General features: G+C 43.6%; 1 protein-coding gene across 4 annotated transcripts in view; it reads right to left on the bottom strand.

Annotated features, from left to right (window-relative positions):
* The window catches only part of LOC115107660 (mitogen-activated protein kinase kinase kinase 7-like), a 39,928-nt gene extending 14,155 nt beyond the window's left edge, over positions 1-25,773 (bottom strand). For 2 of the 4 annotated variants that reach the window (XM_065008712.1, XM_065008711.1), the window contains exons 1-16: positions 24,659-25,773; positions 23,776-23,886; positions 23,458-23,523; positions 23,193-23,238; positions 19,929-20,067; positions 19,137-19,265; positions 17,672-17,796; positions 17,030-17,160; positions 16,707-16,788; positions 16,454-16,578; positions 16,012-16,159; positions 12,768-12,848; positions 8,542-8,609; positions 6,917-7,019; positions 6,525-6,586; positions 5,957-6,072 (exon numbers count right to left, since the gene is read on the bottom strand). In XM_065008712.1, coding sequence (XP_064864784.1) covers positions 5,957-6,072; positions 6,525-6,586; positions 6,917-7,019; positions 8,542-8,609; positions 12,768-12,848; positions 16,012-16,159; positions 16,454-16,578; positions 16,707-16,788; positions 17,030-17,160; positions 17,672-17,796; positions 19,137-19,265; positions 19,929-20,067; positions 23,193-23,238; positions 23,458-23,523; positions 23,776-23,886; positions 24,659-24,745 — 1,619 coding nt within the window. In that variant the 5' untranslated portion in view covers positions 24,746-25,773. The remainder of the gene's footprint in view (positions 1-5,956; positions 6,073-6,524; positions 6,587-6,916; positions 7,020-8,541; positions 8,610-12,767; positions 12,849-16,011; positions 16,160-16,453; positions 16,579-16,706; positions 16,789-17,029; positions 17,161-17,671; positions 17,797-19,136; positions 19,266-19,928; positions 20,068-23,192; positions 23,239-23,457; positions 23,524-23,775; positions 23,887-24,658) is intronic. The other 2 variants (XM_065008709.1, XM_065008710.1) reach the window with 2 other exon arrangements.
* Between the last annotated feature and the right edge of the window lie 369 nt (positions 25,774-26,142).

A 26,142-nucleotide genomic window follows, 5' to 3' on the forward strand; every position in this document is an offset into this window, starting at 1 on the left:
CCCGAGTTACACCAGGAACACACAATCCCTCCATCAGTGGTCTGACTGTCCGCAATAGGCTGAGAGAGGCTGGACTGAGGGCATGTAGGCCTGTTGTAAGGCAGGTCCTCACCATACATCACCGGCAACAACGTCGCTTATGTGCACAAACCCACCGTCGCTGGACCAGAAAAGACTGGTAAAAAAGTGCTCTTCACTGACGAGTGGTGGCTTTGTCTCACCGGGGGTGATGGTCGGATTCGCGTTTATTGTCAAAGGAATGAGCGTTGCAGTGAGGCCTGTCCTCTGGAGTGGGATCAATTTGGAGGTGGAGGGCCCGCCATGTTCTGGGGCGGTGTGTCACAGCATCATCGGACTGAGATGGTTGTCATTGCAGGCAATCTCAATGCTGTGCGTTACAGGGAAGACATCATCCTCCCTCATGTGGTACACTTCCTGCAGGCTCATCCTGACATGACCCTCCAGCATGACAATGCCACCAGCCATAGCTCTCGTTCTGTGAGTTATTTCCTGCAAGACAGGAATGTTAGTGTTCTGCCAATGCCAGCGAAGAGCCCAGATCTCAAATCCCATTGAGCACGTCTGGGACCTGTTGGATCGGAGGGTGAGGGCTAGGGCCATTCCCCCCAGGAATGTCCGGGAACTTGCAGGTGTCTTGGTGGAAGAGTGGGGTAACATCTCACAGCAAAAACTGGCAAATCTGGTGCAGTCCATGAGGAGATGCACTGCAGTTCTTAATGCAGCCGGTGGCCACACCAGATACTGACGGTTACTTTTGATTTTGACTTTCCCTTTGTCCAGGGACACATTATTCCATTTCTGTTAATCACATCTGTGGAACTTGTTCAGTTTATGTCTCAGTTGTTGTCTCAGTTGTTGAATCTTATGTTCATGCAAATATTTACACGTTAAGTTTGCTGAAAATAAACGCAGTTGACAGTTGACAGTGAGAGGACTTTTTTTTTTACATGTGCCACAATGGTGCACTTTACAATACAGAAAACTTAATTGCAGTGCAGTTTACATAAGAAAATACAAACATGACTAAGAGAGGAGAGAGAAAAGCATACAGAATGAGAACAAGAAAAAAAGGAAAGGGATATGCCATTAAAGCTGCAATATGGAACTTTTTGGGTGACCCGACCACATTCACATAGAAATGTGGTTAGAGCGTTGGGCCAGTAACCGAAAGGTTGCTGGATCAAATCCCCGAGCTGACAAGGTGAAAATCTGTCGTTCTGCCCCTGAACAGGGCAGATAACACACTGTTCCCCGGTATCTGTTCTATGTGCCCCATTTCTATGCTTTCTGTTCTTTAAGTTTTGTTTTTGTGTAATCTACTTTTGCTTTTGTAAACCAGCTTCAAACAGCTGAAAATACAATATTTTTGATTGAATGAAAATATATTTTACAGTGGTTTAGAGGGAACAATGATTCTCTACACCAGTGGTTCTCAACTGGTTTTGTCCGGGGACCCAAATTTGAAAGTCACAATTAAGTCACAACCCAATATTATAGACTGTTGATGATAACATTTTGTAATGTTGCATTGCAGCTGCCTTCTTGGGCAGGTTTCACTTGCAAAATAGACTCAATTATGGTATTAAAGAAAGTCATTACACAGCCATATTAACTGAGAACACATGTATTATCAATTCAAGAGAAGAAGCCATTTAATTAGGTGAACAGTTCAGGAGTGGGGTGCAATACATGATCACTCAGTAACACATACCAGTGTTTAAAATAGAAGAAACAACAATCATTAGGAATTCTTTATTAATGACTCACGACAGGTGAGAGCAGGATACTCTCCCATTACGCTGCAGCAGAATGGCAGTGTCATTTCCAGGAAGTGCATCCTCAGTCCGCTATCAAATGACAGCTCCACCAGCTGATCCTATTCATTACTTGGCAACGTGACGCTTCCCATCTCCACTCAAAATGGGTCCCGGGTCCAGTCGTCTAGTCTCCTGTTCTCCTCCAGGAAGTAGTCGCAAAACCTTCCCTGCAGCTTTTGACAAGATGCTGTTTAACTATTTATTTTTCAGTGTGTCGCGGTGCCTTATGTTGATCAGATTCGGAATCTCGAAAATCATGATTTGCCCAAATGGTAAGCTTCATCTGGAAGCCATCCACTTTGTCCCTCTGTTAAAATTGATTATGACCCCTCCCTAGCATTGACACATTGAGTGAATTCAGATGATTAAAAATATCTGCCAGGTAGGCAACTTGCGAGAGCCATTCTTCACAATCGAAATGTTCGAAGCTCAAAAGCGACCCAGCAGTTTACCCCTGGAAAGCCAGTGGACCTCTGCATGATAAAGCACCTGCTGGTGCTCGCTCCCCATATACCTGCAGAAGGCCTGGAAACACCTGCAGGTGCTCGCTCGCCATATCCCTGCAGAAGGCCTGGAAACACCTGCTGGTGCTCGCTCGCCATACCCTGCAGAAGGCCTGGAAACACCTGCTGGTGCTCCCTCGCCATATCCCTGCAGAAGGCCTGGAAACACCTGCTGGTGCTCGCTCGCCATATACCTGCAGAAGGCCTGGAAACACCTGCTGGTGCTCACTCCCCATATACCTGCAGAAGGCCTGGAAACACCTGCAGGTGCTCGCTCGCCATATCCCTGCAGAAGGCCTGGAAACACCTGCTGGTGCTCGCTCGCCATACACCTGCAGAAGGCCTGGAAACACCTGCTGGTGCTCGCTCGCCATACACCTGCAGAAGGCCTGGAAACACCTGCTGGTGCTCCCTCGCCATATCCCTGCAGAAGGCCTGGAAACACCTGCTGGTGCTCGCTCGCCATATACCTGCAGAAGGCCTGGAAACACCTGCTGGTGCTCACTCCCCATATACCTGCAGAAGGCCTGGAAACACCTGCAGGTGCTCTCGCCATATCCCTGCAGAAGGCCTGGAAACACCTGCTGGTGCTCGCTCGCCATACACCTGCTGGTGCTGGTGCTCCCTCGCCATATCCCTGCAGAAGGCCTGGAAACACCTGCTGGTGCTCGCTCGCCATATACCTGCAGAAGGCCTGGAAACACCTGCTGGTGCTCACTCCCCATATACCTGCAGAAGGCCTGGAAACACCTGCTGGTGCTCGCTCCCCATACACCTGCAGAAGGCCTGGAAACACCTGCTGGTGCTCGCTCGCCATACACCTGCAGAAGGCCCGGAAACACCTGCTGGTGCTCGCTCCCCATATACCTGCAGAAGGCCTGGAAACACCTGCTGGTGCTCGCTCCCCATACACCTGCAGAAGGCCTGGAAACACCTGCTGGTGCTCCTCGCCATATCCCTGCAGAAGGCCTGGAAACACCTGCTGGTGCTCGCTCGCCATATACCTGCAGAAGGCCTGGAAACACGTGCTGGTGCTCACTCCCCATACACCTGCAGAAGGCCTGGAAACACCTGCTGGTGCTCGCTCCCCATACACCTGCAGAAGGCCTGGAAACACCTGCTGGTGCTCGCTCGCCATACACCTGCAGAAGGCCTGGAAACACCTGCTGGTGCTCGCTCCCCATATACCTGCAGAAGGCCTGGAAACACCTGCTGGTGCTCCCTCGCCATATCCCTGCAGAAGGCCTGGAAACACCTGCTGGTGCTCGCTCGCCATATCCCTGCAGAAGGCCTGGAAACACCTGCTGGTGCTCGCTCCCCATATCCCTGCAGAAGGCCTGGAAACACCTGCTGGTGCTCGCTCCCCATATCCCTGCAGAAGGCCTGGAAACACCTGCTGGTGCTCGCTCGCCATATCCCTGCAGAAGGCCTGGAAACAACCACTTTTCACTCAGATTGTGGAGAGTGGCGTGGAGCTCAGGTATGATGTCCTTCGCTGCCAAAGCCTCCCTGTGTAGGAAGCAGGGGATCCACGTCGCACTCGGTGCTCTCTTCAGGATCCGCTTTACTACTCCAGAGTGCTGTCCCGTAATGGCAGCTGCCCCATCTGTGGTCACACCGACACACCCATCCCAGGCCAGTCCCACGGAGCCCAGGAACATATCCATTGTGCTAAAGACAGCCTCTGGAGTGGTGGTGGTGGGCAAATCGACACTAAAAAGGAACTGCTTCTCGAAGCTATTATCCCAGACGTGTCTGACATAGACCATTAGAATTGCATGGTTAGCCATTTCTGTGAATTCATCAAGCTGCAGTGCGTAATGGAAATTTGCACTGATGTACTCTGATGTCTGGCACATTATGTCCCCAGACATGTCCTGGATTCTCCTCCTCATAGTGTCATTGGATATGGGTATAGTTTTAAGTATGTTGCGGCTGACTCTCCGAAGATTTCAGTGCATTTATCAATCGCAGCAGGTAGTATGAGATCCTCTCCTCTGGTGTTTTTTGTTGTTGTTGCACTTAGCAATGCGCTGAGCCACAAGGTATGATGCACAAAGTGCCTTTTCTTGTACCATGCAGACGTTCTTCAATGAATCTTGTGAGGCCTCCAGACATTGACATTTCCTTTAATTTTTTTTTTTTTTTTAAGTCAGCTGTCTTGTCTGTGGCTTGGATGCTTGGTGCCCAGATGCCTTTTCATTTTGGGTTTCATGTTCTCATTAGCTAACAGCTCGTTGCGGTCTACACTCACCCTGCCTCTCTTCTATATAAAACTATATTTGATGAAGTCGGTTGGTATTTTCTCTTCTTGACAGGGACCAGGTAGTCTGCCTTGTTGTTGACGTTGGTAGCAGCAGTAGATGAAGAGGGAGCTACACGTAAAAAAAAAAACTGGTCCATGATTTTACTCTGACAGCTAGACTACATGAGCTAAATGACATCTGACTATCCACATGTGCAATGCCTGCAGAACACCTCTGCATAGTTAGCTGTCAATCAAGCTAGCTGTCAGAAGAAGATCTGTATTATCTGATTGGACGTGTCACATTTAAAACAATGTTGCAGAATTACATTTTTATTGGATCAGTTTGTCAAATTAAATGTTTATTGGTCACATACACATTTTGCAGATGTTAGCAGATGAAATGTGTCATTTCATTGGATCAGTGTGTGTGTGTGTGTGCGTGCGTGGGGGGAGAATTTATTGTATTGGTCAGTGAGTGAGTGGAGCGTGAACCCCTCCGAGTCCAAATGTAGCTAGCCATTTCACCACTGCAGACACACTGCATGTGTTAAGTCAGCAAATAAATGTTATTTTTATTTCATTTTATTATTCTTGCACAAGTCCCGCGACCCTTTAAAATCCTCCCGTGACTCCGCAGTTGACAATCACTGCTCTACACTATCCATTGCACTATCCACTGAAAATTAGGCGAATTACAATTTTAACAACCAGGAAATGGAGGTGCAATTTCTGCATATCGCACCTTTAAGTAATAATAAAAAATGTGATTAAGACAACTGTGAATTAATGTGAATTACTCTGTGCTTGAACAGAGGAATAGCATCACATGCAATAAGCACAGCTGAGAGGCTGGTGGATGACGAAGCACCAAAGCATTCAATCGCTTCTGTGAGAAAACCGCTGATTCCACAAATGTGGTAATTCCTTGCTAAAGTCATGGTCTATGAATAGGAGATTAGCTCTTCATCCAAACACAGCCAGTTGTCCCACAACGCTCGACTTGCACAGCTTAGCAGGCCTGTTTGAATGTCATTGGTCATCTAAATGAGTAATTGCCTTTGGGTGGACCTCTGCCCTCAGCAGTCATATGCCCAAGTCTAAATACATGTTTCACATCTGATGGAGCTGCCTGTTCTGTTAGTCACAAGACAGCCCACCCCCTTAAACGGGGAGACATTTTTGTCTGCTTGGATCGCACAGATGTGTATGGTCACATTCAGCAGGGCCTACAGTACAGACTAGAGTTAATTACACTGAACTCTGGAGCGCTAACAGAATGAAAGAACAGAGCATTACCTCAGCCCTTTGGTGGTGGCTGAACGCTTGCCCTACAAGATGGAGAGGTACAGTAAATGTTCACTATTTACCTTCTCTGGATCAGCAAGGCGATTTCTGTCTGCACTTTTAGGTACTCCTGGGCCATTTTACAGTGCTGCTCAAACACAGCCATGGACTCTTTGGAGTTTGGGCAAGGAGCGAGGGGCTGAAAATAAACCATGCGATTAATTGATTTGGAAGCATATATCCAGTTAGATGATATAAATACATTTTTAGAGTTTATCAGATTCATCTGAGCTTTTAAAAATATACAAAATATCTCACCGCCGTTGCCAGTGGATATTTATACAGACATTCCTCTTTTTAGATAACCTCTGAGAAAAGTATGCTATCCTGCCCTAATTGAATTAGTCAATCTGCAGTGTCGTTGAAATCATCTTTGAGTGGGGAAAACATCAACATTTCAATTAAAACAAAATAGCATATCAACACACACACAAAAAAACAAAACAAGATTCACTGTGACACCATATTGTTTTTGGACAGGTCCACACAAACAGTTGAATGGGATGGGAGTGGGAACAAGATGTATCGTGATATAAAATAATGCTTAACATTAGCAGGGCAGGGGAGGTCCGGTATGAAATGATTCCCTACCTGCAGCTGGTGGTCCAGAGTGAGATATGCCATGGGAATGGAGTTGTCTGAGCCGTTGGTATCTGGGCAGGAGAGAGCAAGACTCGTGTTTTTTTGTTGCTCTGACAGTGACAGTAGTGGACTCGGTGTAAGCCGAGTCCACTGGGCAGGCATTCAGTTATCAATAGACACCAGAAGTCCTTCAACAGAAATAGACCCTTGTCTTTTTGCATATCCCAACTCCCCCTTCGGAGAGTGGGGTCACGGCCAGGGTCTGCCATCATCAACGGTGACCCTGGAGCAATTAGGGCAGATTTTTCACCTTGACGCCTTAGGGATTGGAACTAGCTACCTTTTGGTTACTGGCCCAGCGCTCTAACCCTCTAGGCTACCTGCCACCAATACTACTGTACCTGTGGGGTCATCGGGAGAGAAGCTATAGCCTCTGCTGCTGGTCTTATCAGGCGGCATCATCCTCACACTGGGACTGGAGGACCTGCTGCTGTTCCGGCTCCCCTGTAACAGGCCAACAACACTGTCAATCACTCATACAGCCAATCGTAGAAGATCAGAGGTGGAAACACATGTCCACAAAATGTCCCTAGAAATAATAATTTATGCCATTTGGTAGACGCTTTTATCCAAAGCAACTTACAGTCGTGCATACATTTTACGATTGGGTGGCCTTGGGAATTGAACCCACAATCCTGGCGTTACAAGCGTCATGGTTTATCAACTGAGCCATACAGGACCGCTATTGCTTTTGTCCACTGAACACAAAACACCAGAACCTCAAGCAAAGTCAACAATTATTATAGCTGTCATCCCATGGCTTCAGACGGAAACAAAATCCCACATGGGATTCCTGAGCCTCTTTCAGTGGGGTGAAACAACGTATAGTTTGTCAAGTAAAGTGTGAAAAACAAAGTCTTAAGTCTGTCTGGGGTTATGTACACACTCCCGAAAGAGAGAAACATGTAAGAAAACCAGAGGAAAACACTCCGTCCAACTACTGGGAACTCACCAGTTGATCTCCACAGATAACCTTGTGCAAAAAGGTATCAGACAAGAACAATATAAATCAATACAAGTGCAGAGTCTACTTCATCTTTAAACTAAACAGGAATTTTGCTACTGCAAAAGAAATGCACAGGGAGACAAGAGAATGTTCTTTCTACACCTGGAACATATTCATCTTCGCAACAGTGACATTCTCCATTACATCACTTAGCTTTTCCGCCATTGGACACCATGTTTGACCGAGCATGCATCAAATCCTCCGAGGAAGCAAAACACGACCAGTTAAAATGCAATGCAATTCAGAGAGAGAAAAGATACGATACCACCAAAAAGCTTTTGAGAAAGCTTTCATAACATGCATTTCCCCCTCTGTGGAAGGCTTATGTACGGTGTTACACTAGTCAATCCAGGCCTTGTAGAGCACCTGACCTGGCTGTCCTAGTGTAGAGCACCTGACCTGGCTGTCCTAGTGTAGAGCACCTGGCCTGGCCCATCCTACTGTAGAGCACCTGACCTGGCCGTCCTACTGTAGAGCACTTTACCTGACCGTCCTACTGTAGAGCACTTTACCTGACCGTCCTACTGTAGAGCATCTTTCCTGGCCGTCCTACTGTAGAGCATCTTTCCTGGCCGTCCTACTGTAGAGCATCTTTCCTGGCCGTCCTACTGTTGAGCATCTTACCTGGCCGTCCTACTGTAGAGCATCTTTCCTGGCCGTCCTACTGTAGAGCATCTTTCCTGGCCGTCCTACTGTTGAGCATCTTACCTGGCCGTCCTACTGTAGAGCATCTTTCCTGGCCGTCCTACTGTAGAGCATCTTACCTGGCTGTCCTACTGTAGAGCATCTTACCTGGCTGTCCTACTGTAGAGCATCTTACCTGGCTGTCCTACTGTAGAGCATCTTACCTGGCTGTCCTACTGTAGAGCATCTTACCTGGCTGTCCTACTGTAGAGCATCTTATCTGGCTGTCCTACTGTAGAGCATCTTACCTGGCTGTCCTACTGTAGAGCATCTTACCTGGCTGGACTCTGTGCCGACCCCAGGGAGGTCCTGTACAGATCTCCGTCTCTGCGCCTCACAGGTGGCTGTGGACAGGATAGAGAGATAGAGGAACCGTTAAAACCTAGACACAGTTCCAGGGGGACTTGTCTGTCTGAGGTCTGTGAAAAGTGGGGTATCCAAACCACAGAGCCACACAGAGACAGGACATTTGCACAGATTTAACCCCCGACTCCTTGGCCAGTCACATGTGCTCTGGTATGCCCATAGCATGACCATAGCGTAGTAGTCATCCCCCTCAACCCCCACACTAACACGGCACAACACACACACACACCTACCACATGAATAGCTAGGCCCGCACTGTGCCACGTTTGTGCAGATCTGCTTTTTTTGTGGGGGGGGGGGGGGCTGTGAGTAAGGGATGCTGGTGATGGGAAACTAGGGTATTTTAGGGTTCATAGCACGTCTTGTCTGAGGCCCAGCAAAGGTCAACGGGCAGGGGGTCCTGTGCTGAATAGCACATTCAGGTCTGGTCCTGATCTGCACCCTGCCTCCACTCCATCCCCAGCCAAGGTAAACCGGAGGTTGGCTCTGACCTGCCTCCACTCCTTCACCCCCAGCCAAGGTAAACCGGAGGTTGGCTCTGACCTGCCTCCACTCCTTCACCCCCAGCCAAGGTAAACCGGAGGTTGGCTCTGACCTGCCTCCACTCCTTCATCCCCAGCCAAGGTAAACCGGAGGTTGGCTCTGACCTGCCTCCACTCCTTCATCCCCAGCCAAGGTAAACCGGAGGTTGGCTCTGACCTGCCTCCACTCCTTCATCCCCAGCCAAGGTAAACCGGAGGTTGGCTCTGACCTGCCTCCACTCCTTCATCCCCAGCCAAGGTAAACCTGAGGTTGGCTCTGACCTGCCTGACATTGTCAGAATAACAGGTGAAATTATAGCCATCTGGCAGTTAGAAGTATTATTAGTTCGATCTATGCTGGAGAATTATGAACAATGTCTTCTGAGTTGGTTGTTTTCAGTCGGAATATTCTGCTGCTGGGAATTTTCTGGCGATGGGAGCACTGGAGGTCTTTTTTACCCTCCGCACACCCCTTGGCATCAATCCCAGACCCATACAACATTTGAACTACTGCAACAAGGGCAATATTTAAGGTGGAAACCATTAAAAAACAATTTGGGACAATTGAAGTTAGAAATGTAACTAAACAAAACCCTCAACAACTGATTTTTTCTTTCTTTCTAAACTACAAAACTGTGAATGGATAACTTTTTACATGATATGGAAGCGAACATCTAAAACTACCTTGACCTCCCTTATTGCACAAAACTCCGAAACAAAGACACTACACGCAGGCAGACACACACACACACACACACACACAGAAACAAACAATACAATGAATGTTGGATTGAGACAAATGCTCATTTGTCACTGCAGTAGTTGTTGCTCTAGGCCCATACAGTGCCTTCAGAAAGTACTCATACACATTCGACTTATCAAATTTTGTTGTGAATTCAAAATGGAAGTTAGAAAATGTATTGAAAATTAACACACAGAAATATCTCATTTACATAAGTATTCACACCCCTGAGTCACCACATGTAAGAATCACCTTTGGCAGGGATTACAGCGGAGTCTTTCTTGGTCTCTAGTTGGATTGTACAATATTTGCACATTATTCTTTGAAAAAAAAAAATCAAGCTGTCAAGTTGGTTGTTGATCATTCCATGACAGTCATTTTCAAATCTACCTACTCAGGAACATTGAACGTCATCTGTGCAAGCAATTCCAGTGTATATTTGGCCTTCTGATTTAGGGTAGTGTCTTGCTGAAAGGTGAATTTGTCTCCCAGTGTCTGTTGGAAAGTAGACTGAACCAGGTTTTTCTCTAGGATTTTGCCTGTGCTTAGATCTATTCCATTTCTTTTGATCTTAAAAAAGTCTTAAGTCAATGACAAGCATACAAATAACATGATGCAACCACCACCATGCATCAAAATATGAAGAGTGGTACTCAGTGAAGTGTTATTGCTCCAAACATAACGCTTTGTGTTCAATACACAGTTACTTTCTTTGCCAAATGGTTTTGCAGTTTTACTTAAGTGCCTTATTGCAAACAGGATGCATGTTAGGATTATTTTGATTCTGTACAGGCTTCCTTTTCACTCTGTCATTTAGGTTAGTATTGTGATGGAACTACAATGTTGATGCATCCTCAATTCTCCCATTATCAGTCATTAAACTGGAACTGTTTTAAAGTCAGCATTGGCCTCATGGTGAAATCCCTTAGTTCAGTTAAAGGGGAGGACCGACACCACTAGGAAGGACAACTGTACCTTTGTAGTGACTGAGTGTATTGATACACCATCCAAAGTGTAATTAACAACTTCACCATGCAGAAAAAGGGATATTCAATGTTTTTATTTTCACCCATCTACCAATAGGTGTCCTTCTCTGCGATGCATTGGAAAACCTCCCTGGTCTTTCTGGTTGAATCTGTGTTGGAAATTCACTGATAGACTGAGGAACATTACAGATGTGTGGGGTACAAGAGGTAGTCATTCAAAAATCATCGTAAACACTATTGCACACAGAGTCCATGCAACTTGTGACATTTTTACTCATTAACTTATTTACTCGTTAACTTATTTAAGCTTGCCATAACAAAAGCGTTGAATACTTAAGACATGTCAGCTTTTTCTTTTTAATAACATTTGTAGAAATGTCTAAAAACCTAATTCCACTTTGACATTATGGGTATTGTGTGTAGGCCAGTGACATAAAACCTCAATGTAATCTATTTTAAATTCAGGCTGTAACACAACAACATGTGGAAAAGGTCAAGAGGCGTGAATACTTTCTGAAGGCGCTGTAGATCAGAATAAGGTCCTGTCATTGTGTGATTGTTATTTTGCGTGTAAAAATAATATACTTTGCTGCTGTCAAGTATGTACAATATGGCAACAGAGGTGCTTGCGAGCATAGCCATTTGAAGTCCCACCCTACTATGATAACACTGAATAGACATTTGATTTAGAATGCCAATCCAGAACTTCAAAAAACTTGAGAAATGCTTCATACTAATTAAACTACTAAATGGAGACTGGGTTCAAATGAACTGAATAAATGAGTGACATCTAGGTGTGCCACATACAGTTATAACAACCTTGTCATACCTTTAATATCCCCTTACGTCAGCCCTCTCCTTTAGTCACTGATTAATTAACTACTCCTTCAACATGTCTCTCGCAGCTCCTCCTTCCTAAATAGAAAGGCCTTTTTTTGTTTGAAATCCAGTGCTGCTGTCCCTGTTTCCTTCATCCTCATCTTGGGTGGTAATAATAGCTGTGACCCTCAATGTGAGGTAAAATCAATCAAATCGACCAAGTTAATGGATGCAAAGAGAGAAAAAAAAGAAGCTTTTAACAGACGTCCTCTATGCATGAAAGACAAGGACGAGCTGAGAGAGCAAGCAAAGCCCACCGATTTACTCCCTGCATGCCTGCAGCAAAGCCAGAAGGACATCTGAGAAACAGACAGGGCCATGAGTTATGAATCTTATCACATCCATTTCACCCCCCCTTCTGATGGCATGATGATAAAAATAACCTGATGACGTGCCCTTTAATCAACAGCCTATTCTATTGTTTTTGCACATCAGGCTAACACGTTTGGATTCATCCATGAATCTGGATTAGATATGTTGATTAAAAGATGGATCTGTGTGAATCGAAACAGCTTGATCAGCATCTTGTGCCTGGAGGGTGAAACACAGATAAGACCGCCACCATGTGTAACCCATGTCCCTCTTAACGTCTAACAAAACCACAAAAGACAGAGGAAAAAGAGATCTGCGTGTGTTACTCCAGGTTTATAATCATCCATAGCCTCAATACTGATTTGTATTGAGTCATCACTGGTGGTAATATCCCCTTACTAAATAATATCCCCTTACTTCAATTCAATTGTAAAGTGTCAAGGCAGAATATAAGAACTGCATGCCAAATGGCACCCTTTTCCATATTTAGTACTCTACTTTTGACCAGGGCCCACAGGGACTCTATAGGGAATAGGGTGACATTTGAGACGCATTGACTACAAGCGCCCCTGTAGCCTGTGAGACCTGGAGTAACAGACACTAAAGGCCCAGCAGTGTCAGAGCAACCCACTGATTCAGTTCAGCCAAGCCAGCTATACCCAGGGTACCAAGTAGCCTGGTAGTCCGCACTGGTACCTGTGACGACGATCTTGGGAACGTCCAGAATGGTGCCAAATGACGCCGTTTTACGGTGGCCTCGTTTATACTGGGGACGTGCTGCAACAAATACACACACATAGCTGGCGTACACATGCAGACAAAGAGAGGGCCCAGAGCTGGAGCATACATGTCAGACGCCGCTCTCTCCTCGCTCCCCTCTGGACTGTATTGACATGCAGAGCACATACATGCACAATGCATGGGCAACATGCATCCTGTCCTAAGGTTGGTTGGTTAGTTTCACAACACAGTGCTAGCGATGCTGCATAGGAAGTCTCAGCACAGACATGACAGGCAACGGTTTGACTGTACCAATAGAATATGTATGATAATTGGAATAAAATAAATTGATCAAACCATATTGATGGCACCGAATACTGTAATATATAGTAACCATTGAGGAGCACTGAAGATAAACAGATGATAAAGCTAAATATATTACATTTTAAACTAATATTCATATGATATACCATGTACAGCATCAACAATGTGAAATAATTCTATACAATAAGACAGACAACTGAAGATATCTCACATTAAGCTGAAAAGAAAGCGTGAGGAAAAACCCTGACAAATAGAGACGAAGGCTAATTGTAGCTTACTCATGCCTTGGAAGCTTAATTTTGACAAGGCAGATGATGAATGATGAAAGGCATTCTCTCTGGCTGTGTTTAGACAGGCAGCCCAATTCTGATATTTTTGTTCCAGTAATTGGTCTTTGGAACAATCAGATCAGCTCTGAAAAAGATCCGATGTGATTGGTCAAAAGACCAATTAGTGGAAGAAAGATCAGAATTGGGCTGCCTGTCTATAAAGCTCAGCCTGAGCCTTAGATCTGTGTGAAGGAGGGGAGATGACTGGCACCAGTACTGAGGGGCATATGGAGGAGCTTTACATGAGGAATCACCTCAGAGATGAAAGCAGATGAAATGCATCTTGACAGACAGGGAGACATGATTTACATTGAAGTCATTTTAGCAGACACTCTTATCCAAAGCAACTTAACAGTACCAGTCAAAAGTTTGGACACACCTACTCATTCCAGGGTTTGTCTTTATTTGTACTATTTTCTACATTTCAGAATAATAGTGAAGACATCAAAACTATGAAATAACACACATGGAATCATGTCGTAACCAAAAAAAAAAGTTTAACAAATCAAAATATATTTTAGATTCTTCAAAGTAGTAGTGGTGGGAAAAGTACCCCACTATCATACTTGAGTAAAAGTAAAGATACCCTAATAGAAAATTACTCAAGTAAAAGTGGCCCAGTAAAATTCTACTTGAGTAAAAGTATAAAAGTATTTGGTTTAAAATATACTTAAGTATCAAAAGTAAAAAATATTTTCAAATTCCTTATATTAGGCAAACCGGAAAGCCACTCAAACATTCAGACAACTTCCAAACGAAGCATGTGCGTTTAGTGAGTCCGCCAGATCAGAGGCAGTAGGGATGACCAGGGATGTTCGGTTGATAAGGGTGTGAATTTGACTATTTTCCTGTCCTGCTAAGCATTCACATAACGAGTACTTTTGGGTGTCAAGGAAAATTTATGGAGTAAAAAGTACAATATTTTCTTAAGGAATGTAGTGAAGTAAAAGTAGTCAAATATATAAATAGTAAAGTACAGATACCCCAAAAAACTACTTAAGTAACAAAGTATTTTTACACAAGTACTTTACACCACTGCAAAGTAGCCCCCCTTTATCCTTGATGACAGCTTTGAACTCTTGCCATTCTCTCAACCAACTTCATGAGGAATGCTTTTTCAACAGTCTTGAAGGAGTTCCCACATATGCTGAGCACTTGGTTGGTTGGCTGCTTTTCCTCCACTTTGCAGACCAACTCAACCCAAACCATCTCAATTGGGTTGAGGTCAGGGGATTGTGGCGGCCAGGTCATCTGATGCAGCACTCCATCGCGCTCCTTCTTGGTCAAATAGCACTTACACAGCCTGGAGGTGTGTTAAGTCATTGTCCTGTTGAAAAACAAATAATAGTCCCACTAAGCCCAAACCAGTTGGGATGGCGCTTCACTGCAGAATGCTGTGGTAGCCATGCTGGTTAAGTGTGCCTTTAATTCTAAATAAATCAGACAGTGTCACCAGCAAAGCACCCCCACACCACCTCCTCATCCGTTCACCTATTCTGCGTCTCACAAAGACAAGGTGGTTGGAACCGAAAATCTAAAATTTGGACTCATCACACCAAAGAACAGATTTCCACCGGTCTAATGTCCATTGCTCGTGTTTCTTGGCAAGTCTCTTCTTATTATTGGTGTCCTTTAGTAGTGGTTTCTTTGCAGAAATTTGATCATGAAGGCCTGATTCACACAGTCTCCTCTGAAAAGTTGATGTTGACATGTGTCTGCTACTTGAACTCTGTGAATCATTTATTTGTGGTGCAATCTGACATGTTCCGCAGCAGAGGCAACTCTGCGTCTTCCTTTCCTGTGCTGGTCCTCATGAGAGCCAGTGTCATCATAGCACTTGGTTTTTGTGACTGCACTTGAAGAAACATTCAAAGTTCTTGAAATGTTCCAGATTGACTGACCTTCATGTCTTATAGTAATGATGTACTGTCATTTCTCTTTGCTTATTTGAGCTGTTCTTGCCATAATATGGACTTGGTCTTTTACTAAATAGGGCTATCTTATGTACCCACCCTACCTTGTCACAACACAAATGCACATTAAGGAAAGAAATTCAACAAATTAACTTTTAACAAGGCAAACCTGTTCATTGAAACACATGTGACTACCTCATGAAGCTGGTTGAGAGAATGCCAAGAGTGTACAAAGCTGTCATACAGGCAAAGGGTGGCTACTTTGAATAATTGCAAATATAAAATCTATTTTGATTTGTTTAACACTTTTGTGGTTACCACATGATTCCATATGTGTTATATCATAGTCTTGATTTTCTCTCACTTAGTCGGCTCGGGGCTTCGAACCAGTAACCTTTTGGTTGGGCCTTTTGGTTACTGGCCCAACGCTCTTAACAGCTAGGCTACCTGCCAACCTGATAGTAGCTTTAATGGCGTAGGATGCCATCGCTCTCTCTCGTACTGAAATAAAGCTGACTTCATTAGCTGACGTAACATTACTGTAAGTATGAACTGTATGCTTCTCTTCTAGAAGTGTGTGATGTGTCAAATATGTAGTCCTACACTTGTATACTCCATTTTGGGGTGTGTGAAGGGTGTCGATTCTGACGTTACCTGTGGGAGCGAAAGGCACCCTGTGCTCCAGCTCTGACAGGTCTGCGCTCATTCTTTTGCTCTCTGAGGGCAGCAGACTGTGTGTTCGCTCCGACAGGCTCTCAACACTGCTCCCTCTGGACAGAGGCAGGCTCCACAACGGGTCTACCTGAGAGCACAGACAAAACAGATACGGTTGGCCTACAATACATTTCACTACTTATTCAGTGTGGTCAAAAAGTCTCAATTACATTTTGTGCACTGATGATTACGTCAAAATGACCGTGATTACTGTCATATGATGCTTGTTTAATAAATCATTTTGTTCATATCCACACAATGTAGCTAATTGCATTAATTTGTCTACCTTCTCTCACCTAGACACCTGACAAAGTAAATTGTTCAGATTTAATGGTTGTGATAGACATGGCAAGCCAAGTACCAGTACAGGTTGCTGCGTTACCTTTGGCCTGAACTGATGTGCAAACTGAGGTGTGATCTTGATGGTGTCGTTGCTCCCTGGAGAGTCCCCATGCTCCATGTTTGTGTCACTCTTATTGCTGTTGCAAGTGTAATCCACATAGGAACCTGTAATACCCAATAGAGAGGTGGTGAGACGTAATGTGGAAATATCTCACGTCCATGATGTTTTATGTACATGAAACTAACGCAGATAATAAAAGCTTCCACTATTTCAACGATATAGATGTAGCTACCTGTACTGGTGGCCGAGCTACTCTGTCCTTCATCTGAAGACTGGTACGGATATTGCAAGGGTTCATCAGATCCTGGGAAGCACTGGAAAAGAGAGGTTGACAGAAAACGTAACAGCGACATTCCCAACACTGACCATCTGACCAGGCAAGCAGTCGGAGAACAGGACACCATGGTTAAGAGTCCTCCTTACATCCAGAATCGGTGTCGGCATGGAATTCAAAAGAACACTGGAATGGACACTTGTCTGCAGGGCGGCTATCTTGGTAAGGCATTCAATTTCATTTAATGCATCTCTATAAGTATGAGTGTAGGAGGGCCTTACTCGCATAAGATGGGTCATGATCTTGACTATCTCCTCCATGGAGGGTCTCTGAGAGGGGTCTTTAGACCAGCAGCGGGTCATCAGGCTCTCAATGGGTTTGGGTAGGCTCTTGATGAGCGGTGGCCGGGTGCCTGGACATTATCAATATAAACAGAGAGATAAGACGCACTATGTCAACATTTATCACTATGAATACAAACACCCAAACACAATCAAATGGAGAGGTCAAAGTTTATACAAACGCAATCTTTAAAAAATGTAATCAAGTTCCAGAAAGTTAATTTCAGTACAAGTAAACACTTCCAATCTAATGCAAATGAAAGCCCCTGCTGTGGTGGCACCGCTAATTTGTTGGAATGACAGACGCAGTAGTGTCGTGTCCCCAGGTGTGCTCCTGTTCTCAGACAGTCCGTGTTCCGTTAGCATTCTGCTCCATCACTCTACTGTGCGACGGAGGGAACAGCAGGGAGCGCTATACAGGTGAGTCTGTCTTTTTAATTGCGCTTCCCCGTCAGCCTCGTAACTCATTTAATCTCACAGCAGGTCTCACTGGGCAGCCGGCTCTGAGACGCCAGGGTGATTGACATGTCAGCACAGAGATTAACTCATTCAGCTCCCCCACCTACTTCCTCTTAGACTCACCGTTATGCACAGCCCACATGATGCGGAAGGCCGGCCCTCCAATCTCGTCAAAGGGCTTCCTGCGTGTGATCACCTCCCAGAGAATGATGCCCCAGCTGAACACGTCACACTTCTCGCTGTAATTGCTGCCTGAAAGCACATATGAGAGAAACAGCTCCACTCAGGGCCTTTCAGATTGCTCTGATTGGCTGATGAAAAGTAAGTCTTAAAAAAGCACGGTTAATATGTGTGAGGAGTGTTGGGGAGAAGGGGGATGTGCTTGGGAAAGCACAGGAGCATCCATCTGGTCTGCGCACCTTAAGAACATATGTGTGATGAAGATAAGGAGGCAATTTTAGTTCAGGGCCACTCCTGAGATGCTTAATTACTGTGGCTATGTTGTGGAATTAAACTACTCTTCACACAGACGTTTGGGTTGTGTCCCAAATGGCACCCTATTCCCTATTTAGCGGACTTCTTTTGACCAGGGCCCATAATGCACTATATATATTTTTTCTCACCTTTATTTATATGTGGAATAGGGTGTCATTTGGAACTCAGATTTAAAGTTGCTTTGCTGCCAAGGCCTTTTGTAATAACATTTCTCCCCGTGATGCAAATTAGCTTTAGGGAGGTCATTCTGGGGGCAAATGTGAGCTGTTTAAATTGCATGGAAATCATGTTACTCCCTTAAACAAGATAATTACTATTACCTTTGCGTTTCCTCCTGACCCCCTTGACAAGAGGCTGCCTCAATGTGTTTTGTAAAACAAAGTACATTAGGCCAGGGATTCCCAAACTCAGTCCTGGGGCCCCTCCTGGGTACATGTATAGTTGTTTTGCGCCTAGCACTTCACAGCTGATTCAAATAATCAAAGCTTGATGATGAGTTGGTTATTTGAATAGTACTAGGGCAAAAAACTAAATGTGAACCCAGGGGGCCCCCCCAGGACCGAGTTTGGGAATCCTGCATTAAACTACCGGCTGAGAGCATAGACTAAAATGTTACATTCTCTTTGGGATGAAACCGAAACCGGCTCTGCAATATGCTGCATCTTTCCCTCAATTCAACTTCTAAATGTCTGTGTGTACAACCACAATAATTAATAATAAATACCACCCAAGATATGAATGAATGGAAATTAACAGAATGCTAACAAGTGTTAGATTAATCCGGCTTTGAGAAATGGTGGCGTCTACGTGTTTGGGGTGACTTCCAGTGATCAAGTAACGGATAAAGCCAAAGTGGCACACCATTACAATTAACGATCACTTCCATAAGCCCTACTGTATAAACACTGCTCTCAACAGTAGCATCACATAACCAAACACTGACAATCAATGCACTCTAGATAAACACATTTATGAAAGGCTACACTTGTTTAGATACCCTTGTTCTTAAAGAGTCAGTCCAACTTGCGCTTTCTAAGACAGATGGGACAGGCATCCCTTGGCGTGTTCCAAACATTTGCCATGCTGTTCATACATGCCTTCAAACACCTCTGGGGCCATCCAAGCAGCACTTCCTTTGTTGTTGGTCATGTGGGTCTGAATGTCACACGCTGTTCCAAAGTCACATATCTTCAGCACGGTGCCACCGGCAACCAGGAGCAGGCTGAAACAAAGAAGTAAACAAAAGATCCACTCAAATGAGTGACCTGTGAGACAACGTAAGGGTAACTAAAGGCTACTGAGGTCTAAATGGGTTACGAACACATAATAAATCCACTTTAGCTTCAACGCAAACATTTCTAATCATAAAAAAAAACATGAAAAAAAGGGAATACAGCTAGTCAGATTATTTTTATGCATACAAAAGGAAAGTCAGATCCCTTACAGCAAATAACTTTACAACCACACAGTCTGGTAACACCCGCTGTGTCACACAAAGAGCGTGAAGGTTAGGTTCCAGTCTTTTCCGTCAGAGCCAAATATATAACCTCTGGAGCCGATACAGCTACTTTAAGCATTTCAGTCAGGGGCACACTATGAAAACACTAAGGCCTTACTACTGAAGCCAGATTGAACAGAAATGGAACAAAAACATAAAGCAAAATACTTTTACACGTAGACGACTGGAGCCCGTCCGTTGACTATTCTCATTAAAAATATAATAAAACTATGCTATTTTGGTTAATAAAGAGACACAAATATTCTGATGCTATTGCATAATATAATATATCACACACATCTATTAAATGACACCTTGAGTGGGGGAGCAAGGCACTTTATTGGCAGTGAAACAAGAGAGACGGGGAGGTGGTGAGGAGGAGCATACTTGGGTGGCTTGAGGTCCCTGTGAATGAGAGCCTTTGGTTTCATGCCATGGAGATAGGCGACCCCTTGGGAACACTGAAAACACCAGCTCATGGCATGGGAAGCAGTGTAATAGGGGAGGGGTTCAGCACCATGCAGCACTGTGGACAGAGAACACAGTCACTACCACAGACACCTCGAAAAAAAACACAAAACACACCTGCATGCACATACGCACACTTCCATAGCCATAAAAGTCCACAAGTGCAAACACACTTTCACATACACCAATTTTTACTATCCTTGTTGGAACATAAAATGAATTGCCATTCAAAATGATATTTTCTATAACTCTAACCCCTAAGCTTAAAATAGCCTTTGTCTTTGTGGGGACCTGGGAAATGTCCTCACCAGGGAGAACTTTCCTTGTTTACTACTAATATGCGCGTGCACATACACACACACACAGAGAATACCTTCAAAGTTATAGTTTCAAGCATTCAACAAAGTTGTGACGACCACAACTAAGAACACCAACTTTAAATAACTTTGACAGAGATTCAGAGGTAGAAAAGTATACAAGGGGGTAAAGTGCTTGTACAGGTAAGAGTCAGACCTGGGTTCAAATACTATTTTGAATACCTCAATTAATTTCACATACATTCAAAGTAAGTATTATGATTTTATTTATTAAATACAAGTAGTTTAATATTTTAATGTATATATTTGAAAATAGTCAAAAACACTGCCTCAAACACTCCAATGCATTTAACCGATGTACTTTAAAAAAGTATTTTAAAATACCACACTCAAATACACATGTATTTGAACCCCTTTCTGGTAACGGATCCATGAACACTTCCTAACTCTGCAATACTACATAACAGGTCATTGTGAAAGTACTGACCAATCTAAGGAATCATGTCAATAGTAATAACCCTTTACACTCATGGGAATTGGCCTATATGGATGAGGCGAAATTTAAATGGAACAGTTAGGAGATAACGGAGAAATTATTAGACCAAAAGGTGAAGACAACAGTTAACGTCACACAAGACTGAATCAAAACATTGCACTGTTGATGTGTGTGCATTTTACATTTACATTAACGAAATCTGAAAATACTCTGGATACATTCCAAAAACAGTCCATTATAACATCGCAATCTGGGTCTGGTGGGCATGATTTGAAAGCTTGTTCTATTGCCAACATGCCTAGCTAAATTATAAAATACGATTTTACAGTGGTAGGCTTTCACAGGGCAATTCAGAGAAACAGATCATAGAAATGCGTCATGAGTACATTCAGGTGTGTGCGCCTTGGCAAATTTTCTTCACAATAAACAAATAGGGGCTCATTCTGTTCAGAACAACCCAGGATATAACAACACGTCATCTGTAACTGTACATCAAACATAGTGATCCTGAATGTTGACACTGTATATGACATGATTTATGATGTGCACATTTGGACTCAAGGGTGTTTGACATCAAAACGGTATTTATTATAATCCTCAACATCACATCTTTCAAATTACATCAAGTCATCTTAATTTACAGAATTTCCCTCACTAAGACAACAAGAAAATTGCCCAAATACCAGGAGGGATGGGGGCAACTTGTTGTCGTGAGCTGTGCTCAAGTTCAGAATGGCTGTAATTCAAAACCCATATAACACTGAAGCGCAGAGCCTGAGCTCTGATGTAACTTATAGCATGTCACTGTACAGCCACTACATTCCAATTTAGGTGTTTATTAGCGCCCATATCTGCAATTTTTTTACACGTATAAGGGTACGAGTGTAAAGGGTTAATAAGAGCATAGTTTGCATTTGGGTATTGGAGTAATTGACATTGATTGCAATATTTCCAATTGTTTGACATGACATGTATTTACACAAATTTACAAGCCATGTCAAGTAGGTCGGCTTGGGCGGTATACCAGGGAATTTGGAAATAGCCACAGGATGGTTTCTCAATACCGTCGAAAACCCTTTCTTTGAAGCTTTAAAAAAAATATATATATATTTGTGGCTACTTGATTAAATACCTGCCGTCAATGTCACGTGTGCAATACGTTAGGAGATAAAGCAGATCGCGTTCTTCATTTCACTCGTCACATTTTTTTCATGATGAAGCTTACTGGTAGTTTCCAGTCACGTTGTTTTGTTTACAAGCACACAACAAAGAGACTGGATGCTTTAGTCACTCATTCATTGTTGTGCAGCATGCGCCAGGTGGCCTGGTTACAATATGGAACTCAAAACAAAATGTTTGCCAGCTAGATATATTAGAACTATTAAGTTAATCGTCTAACATGTGCTAAATGCTCTGCAGTTGTGCAACTGGTTTGCTAACTTAGTCATCTAGCTAAGTGGTTAAATGTACGCTACATGCCCAAAAGTATGTGGACACCTGCTTGTCGAACATCACATTCCAAAATCATGTTCATGAATATGGAATTCTGTGAAGTCTTTCCACTAGATGTTGAAACATTGCAGCGGGGACTTGCTTCCATTCAGCCACAAGAGCATTATTGAGGTCGGGCACTGTTGTTGGGTGATTAGGCCTGGCCTCGCAGTCGGCATTCCAATTCATCCCAAAGGTGTTTGATGGGGTTGAGGTCAGGGCTCTGTGCAGGCCTGTCAAGTTCTTCCACACAGATCTTGACCAGTTCTGTATGGATCTCGCTTTGTGCACGGGGGCATTGTCATGCCTCCACCAAACTTTACAGTTGGCACTATGCATTGGAGCAGGTAGCGCTACGCTCTTCAGCATTTGGCCGTCCCATTCTGTGAGCTTATGTGGCCTATCACTTCGTGGCTGAGCCGTTGTTGCTATTATACATTTCCACTTCACAATAACAGCACTTACAGTTGACCGGGGCAGCTCTAGCTGTGCAGAAATTTGACAAACTGTCTTGTTGGAAAGGTGGCATCCTATGACAAAGCCACGTTGAAAGTCACTGAGCTCTTCAGTATGGGCCATTCTACTGCCAATGTTTCTCTACGGAGATTGCATGGCTGTGTGCTCAATTTTATACATCTCTGCGCAACCGTTGTGGCTGAAATAGCCGAATCCACTAATTTGGGGTGTCCACATACTTTTGTATATATAATGTACTTATTAGCATTGCTAACCTTCAGATTACAGACTCAGTGGGGTTTGAATATAGCGCCCCTTGAGTTCATATCCTAGGATGGCACAAGGTCAGTATGAAGGTAGGACAATCTGGATACTGCCCAAGCCTAGTAGTAGGCTTGCCTACATCATCGTCCAGGGACTCACCATTGTACAGAGACCCCCCTTCAGCATATTCCATCACCAGGCAGACCTAGATCGGAAAATTTGTGCCGTCAAAAATGAAAAAAATTATCTAGTTATTAGGGTATACAGTATCCCACGATGTTCTGGTCATTTGTCTACCTTGATTTTATTGTAGAAACACCAATAGCAGTAACAACCCACTGTTCCAAGGTATTTACAACAACTGGCAAAAATCATAGGCTACAACAACACACTGAAATATCAGTGTGTTAAAAAGATGACTTACCGGAATATTGCATGAGCCATACAACTTCACAATGTTGGGGTGATTCACACGCGAAAGCTGTCGCAGCTTGGGAGGGGAGAGGAGGAGGGAAGAAAATCAAGAAGGATCAAATCAAATCAAATGTATTTATATAGCCCTTCGTACATCAGCTGATATCTCAAAGTGCTGTACAGAAACCCAGCCTAAAACCCCAAACAGCAAGCAATGCAGGTGTAGAAGTTTATTACAACCCAAAGGATCTCTTTGGGTTGTAATAAACTGCCCTGCCATAACTTTACAGAATCTCTCTACTAGTATCCCAGTACAATGTAACAATACCTCAACTATGAACGCTTTCCTCTCAGATTCACTCTCTATTGTCTTGATTGCGACGTCTTTGCCTTTCCATTTGGCCTTGCAGACAACACCAAATGCACCTCTCCCCACGACCTGAAAGATAACAGGTAGATGACATAAGCCAAGTGTGTTGGATGCAATGTTATTTGTCTATTATTATCATGACCCTACTAATGACACTTTCCATCTGGGTGTTTTGGGAATTAGCCAAGCTAACACCGTTGTTGTGGACAAGTTCCATTACACAATCCAGCATATCAATCAAACTCTTGTGTGCAGACAGTCAACGTCAGCTGATCTGATGGAGGGGTCTGATGTGTGGGGCCCACCTGTGGGGAACTGCAGCTAGTTAGCTAGCTACAATCAAAACAAGACCTGTCAAATAGATTTGGAGCATAGCTAACTGACCATTCTCCATAACGTCTATGGCAAAATAATTGATGAATGGCATAGCTATTAGTGAGATAGTTATGGTAACTTAATTCCCAGGCCTTTTCAAACCCATAATACACAAAACATTCCATGCATAGTTAAAAAGCTGATTTACCGGATTACTGCATGAGCCATACAACTTCACAATGTTGGGGTGATTCAAACCCAACATCACACCCCATGCTGGGGTGATTCACACCTAGCCAGCAAGCTGTATGTTGACTAGCTAGCTAGCTCAGTCCAACATAGCCAGCTGGTAGCTGGGCTAACTAGACAGCTAGTAAGGCAGTTTGCTAACGTTAGCTAAAAAGTAGATTAACAATGGTAGAGCTAGCAACCATGACAATTGCGATATCACGCACTGTGGCAACTTCTGCATCATAGGATCCCTCACGTTCCAATCAAATGTTGAGATAGCTAATTTGTTACTTACCTCTTCAACTTCAATATCCACATAATCTATTTCTTCAAAGGGATATCCAGGGGGAGTTTCGATCATATCGGCGGATGGCAGAGACATTGCTAACTGGCTAACTAGTTATTCATTAAAACCAAGATGTAAAAAATAATAATATGCAAGACGCGTACACGAATTTAAAAATAAATAATCTTACATGTCAACTTGCCAAGACACTGGCGGACCTAAAACGGAAATAAATCTAGTTTAAGAACTGGAACTCGCAAGCTGTGTTTACTGGCTAGCTAGCTCAGTCCAACATAGCCAACTGGTAGCTGAGCTAGCTAGTAAGGTAGTTTGCTAACGTTAGTTAAAAAGTCGATTAACAATGGCTAGTAGTAGCCACAATTTGAAAACAGCAACTTTCAATTGCCACATCAGGGACGTCAACGACGTTGGTTGACAAAAGTAGTTCAGCAAGTTAGCTAGCTGGCGAGCAAGCTATATCTGACACTTTGGGAGTCACTTGACTAGGCCGATTGCTGGCCTGATCACGCCAGCCCTTCGCCGCCGTAGACCGTGCACCACCGGTGTAGTGGCTCGAGACATGGGGTGATTGATTTCCTCAACATTTAAAACTCAAACAATCAAAGTGTCCACCGTTTTTCCCTGCGTTTTTCTAAACATCTGACTCGCGTACATAACTTTATAATTACGACTTTGCTTCCATTATAAACGACTTTTGTTTTATTCCGTAGTTGTTACAGGCAGCAGCTCCAGAAAGGGTGTGCTCCCCTGAATTCTGCCCCACCAGCTTTGTGTCCCGAATGGCATGCAGATGCAACTTTGTAAGTAGAGACGCTATAATAAAAATGATGCGAGGTTATTGTTAACCATATTACAATAAATGCATGCGTATGTATGTCCCTATAAGTAACGTTATTAGCCTCTTAAATGTCAACAGTATACGTAGCCTACAGTGTAAAGTACTTAAGGTATCTATACTTTACTTTTTATATTTTTGTACGTTTTACTCCAAACATTTCCCTGACACCCAAAAGTAGGCTACTCGTTACATTTTAGGACAGGAAATTGGTCTAATTCACGCATTTAGCAAGATAACATCCCTACTGCCTCTAATCTGGCGGACTCACTGAACACAAATGCTGAAGTGTGACCCTGGTTATCAATTAAGCAAAAAAACAAGACAATTGTGCCTTCTGGTTTGCTTAAAGTAAAATATTTATTTTTACTTTTAATTTTGATACATTAGTATATTTTTGCAATTACATTTAACTTTGAAACTTAAGTATATTTAAAACCAAATACTTTTAGACTTTTACTTAAGTAGTATTTTACTGGGTGACTTTTACTTGAGTAATTTTCTATCTTTACTTTTACTTTACTTTTACTCAAGTATGACAATTGGGTACTTTTCCCACCATTGGTAGCCTACAGTTGAAAAACGCAAGTGACTGTGACTTACTGTGAATGTAAACTTTGTTAATTAGACGAACACA

This window comes from Oncorhynchus nerka, linkage group LG24, assembly GCF_034236695.1.
Source record: "Oncorhynchus nerka isolate Pitt River linkage group LG24, Oner_Uvic_2.0, whole genome shotgun sequence".
NCBI classification, from domain to species: domain Eukaryota; kingdom Metazoa; phylum Chordata; class Actinopteri; order Salmoniformes; family Salmonidae; genus Oncorhynchus; species Oncorhynchus nerka.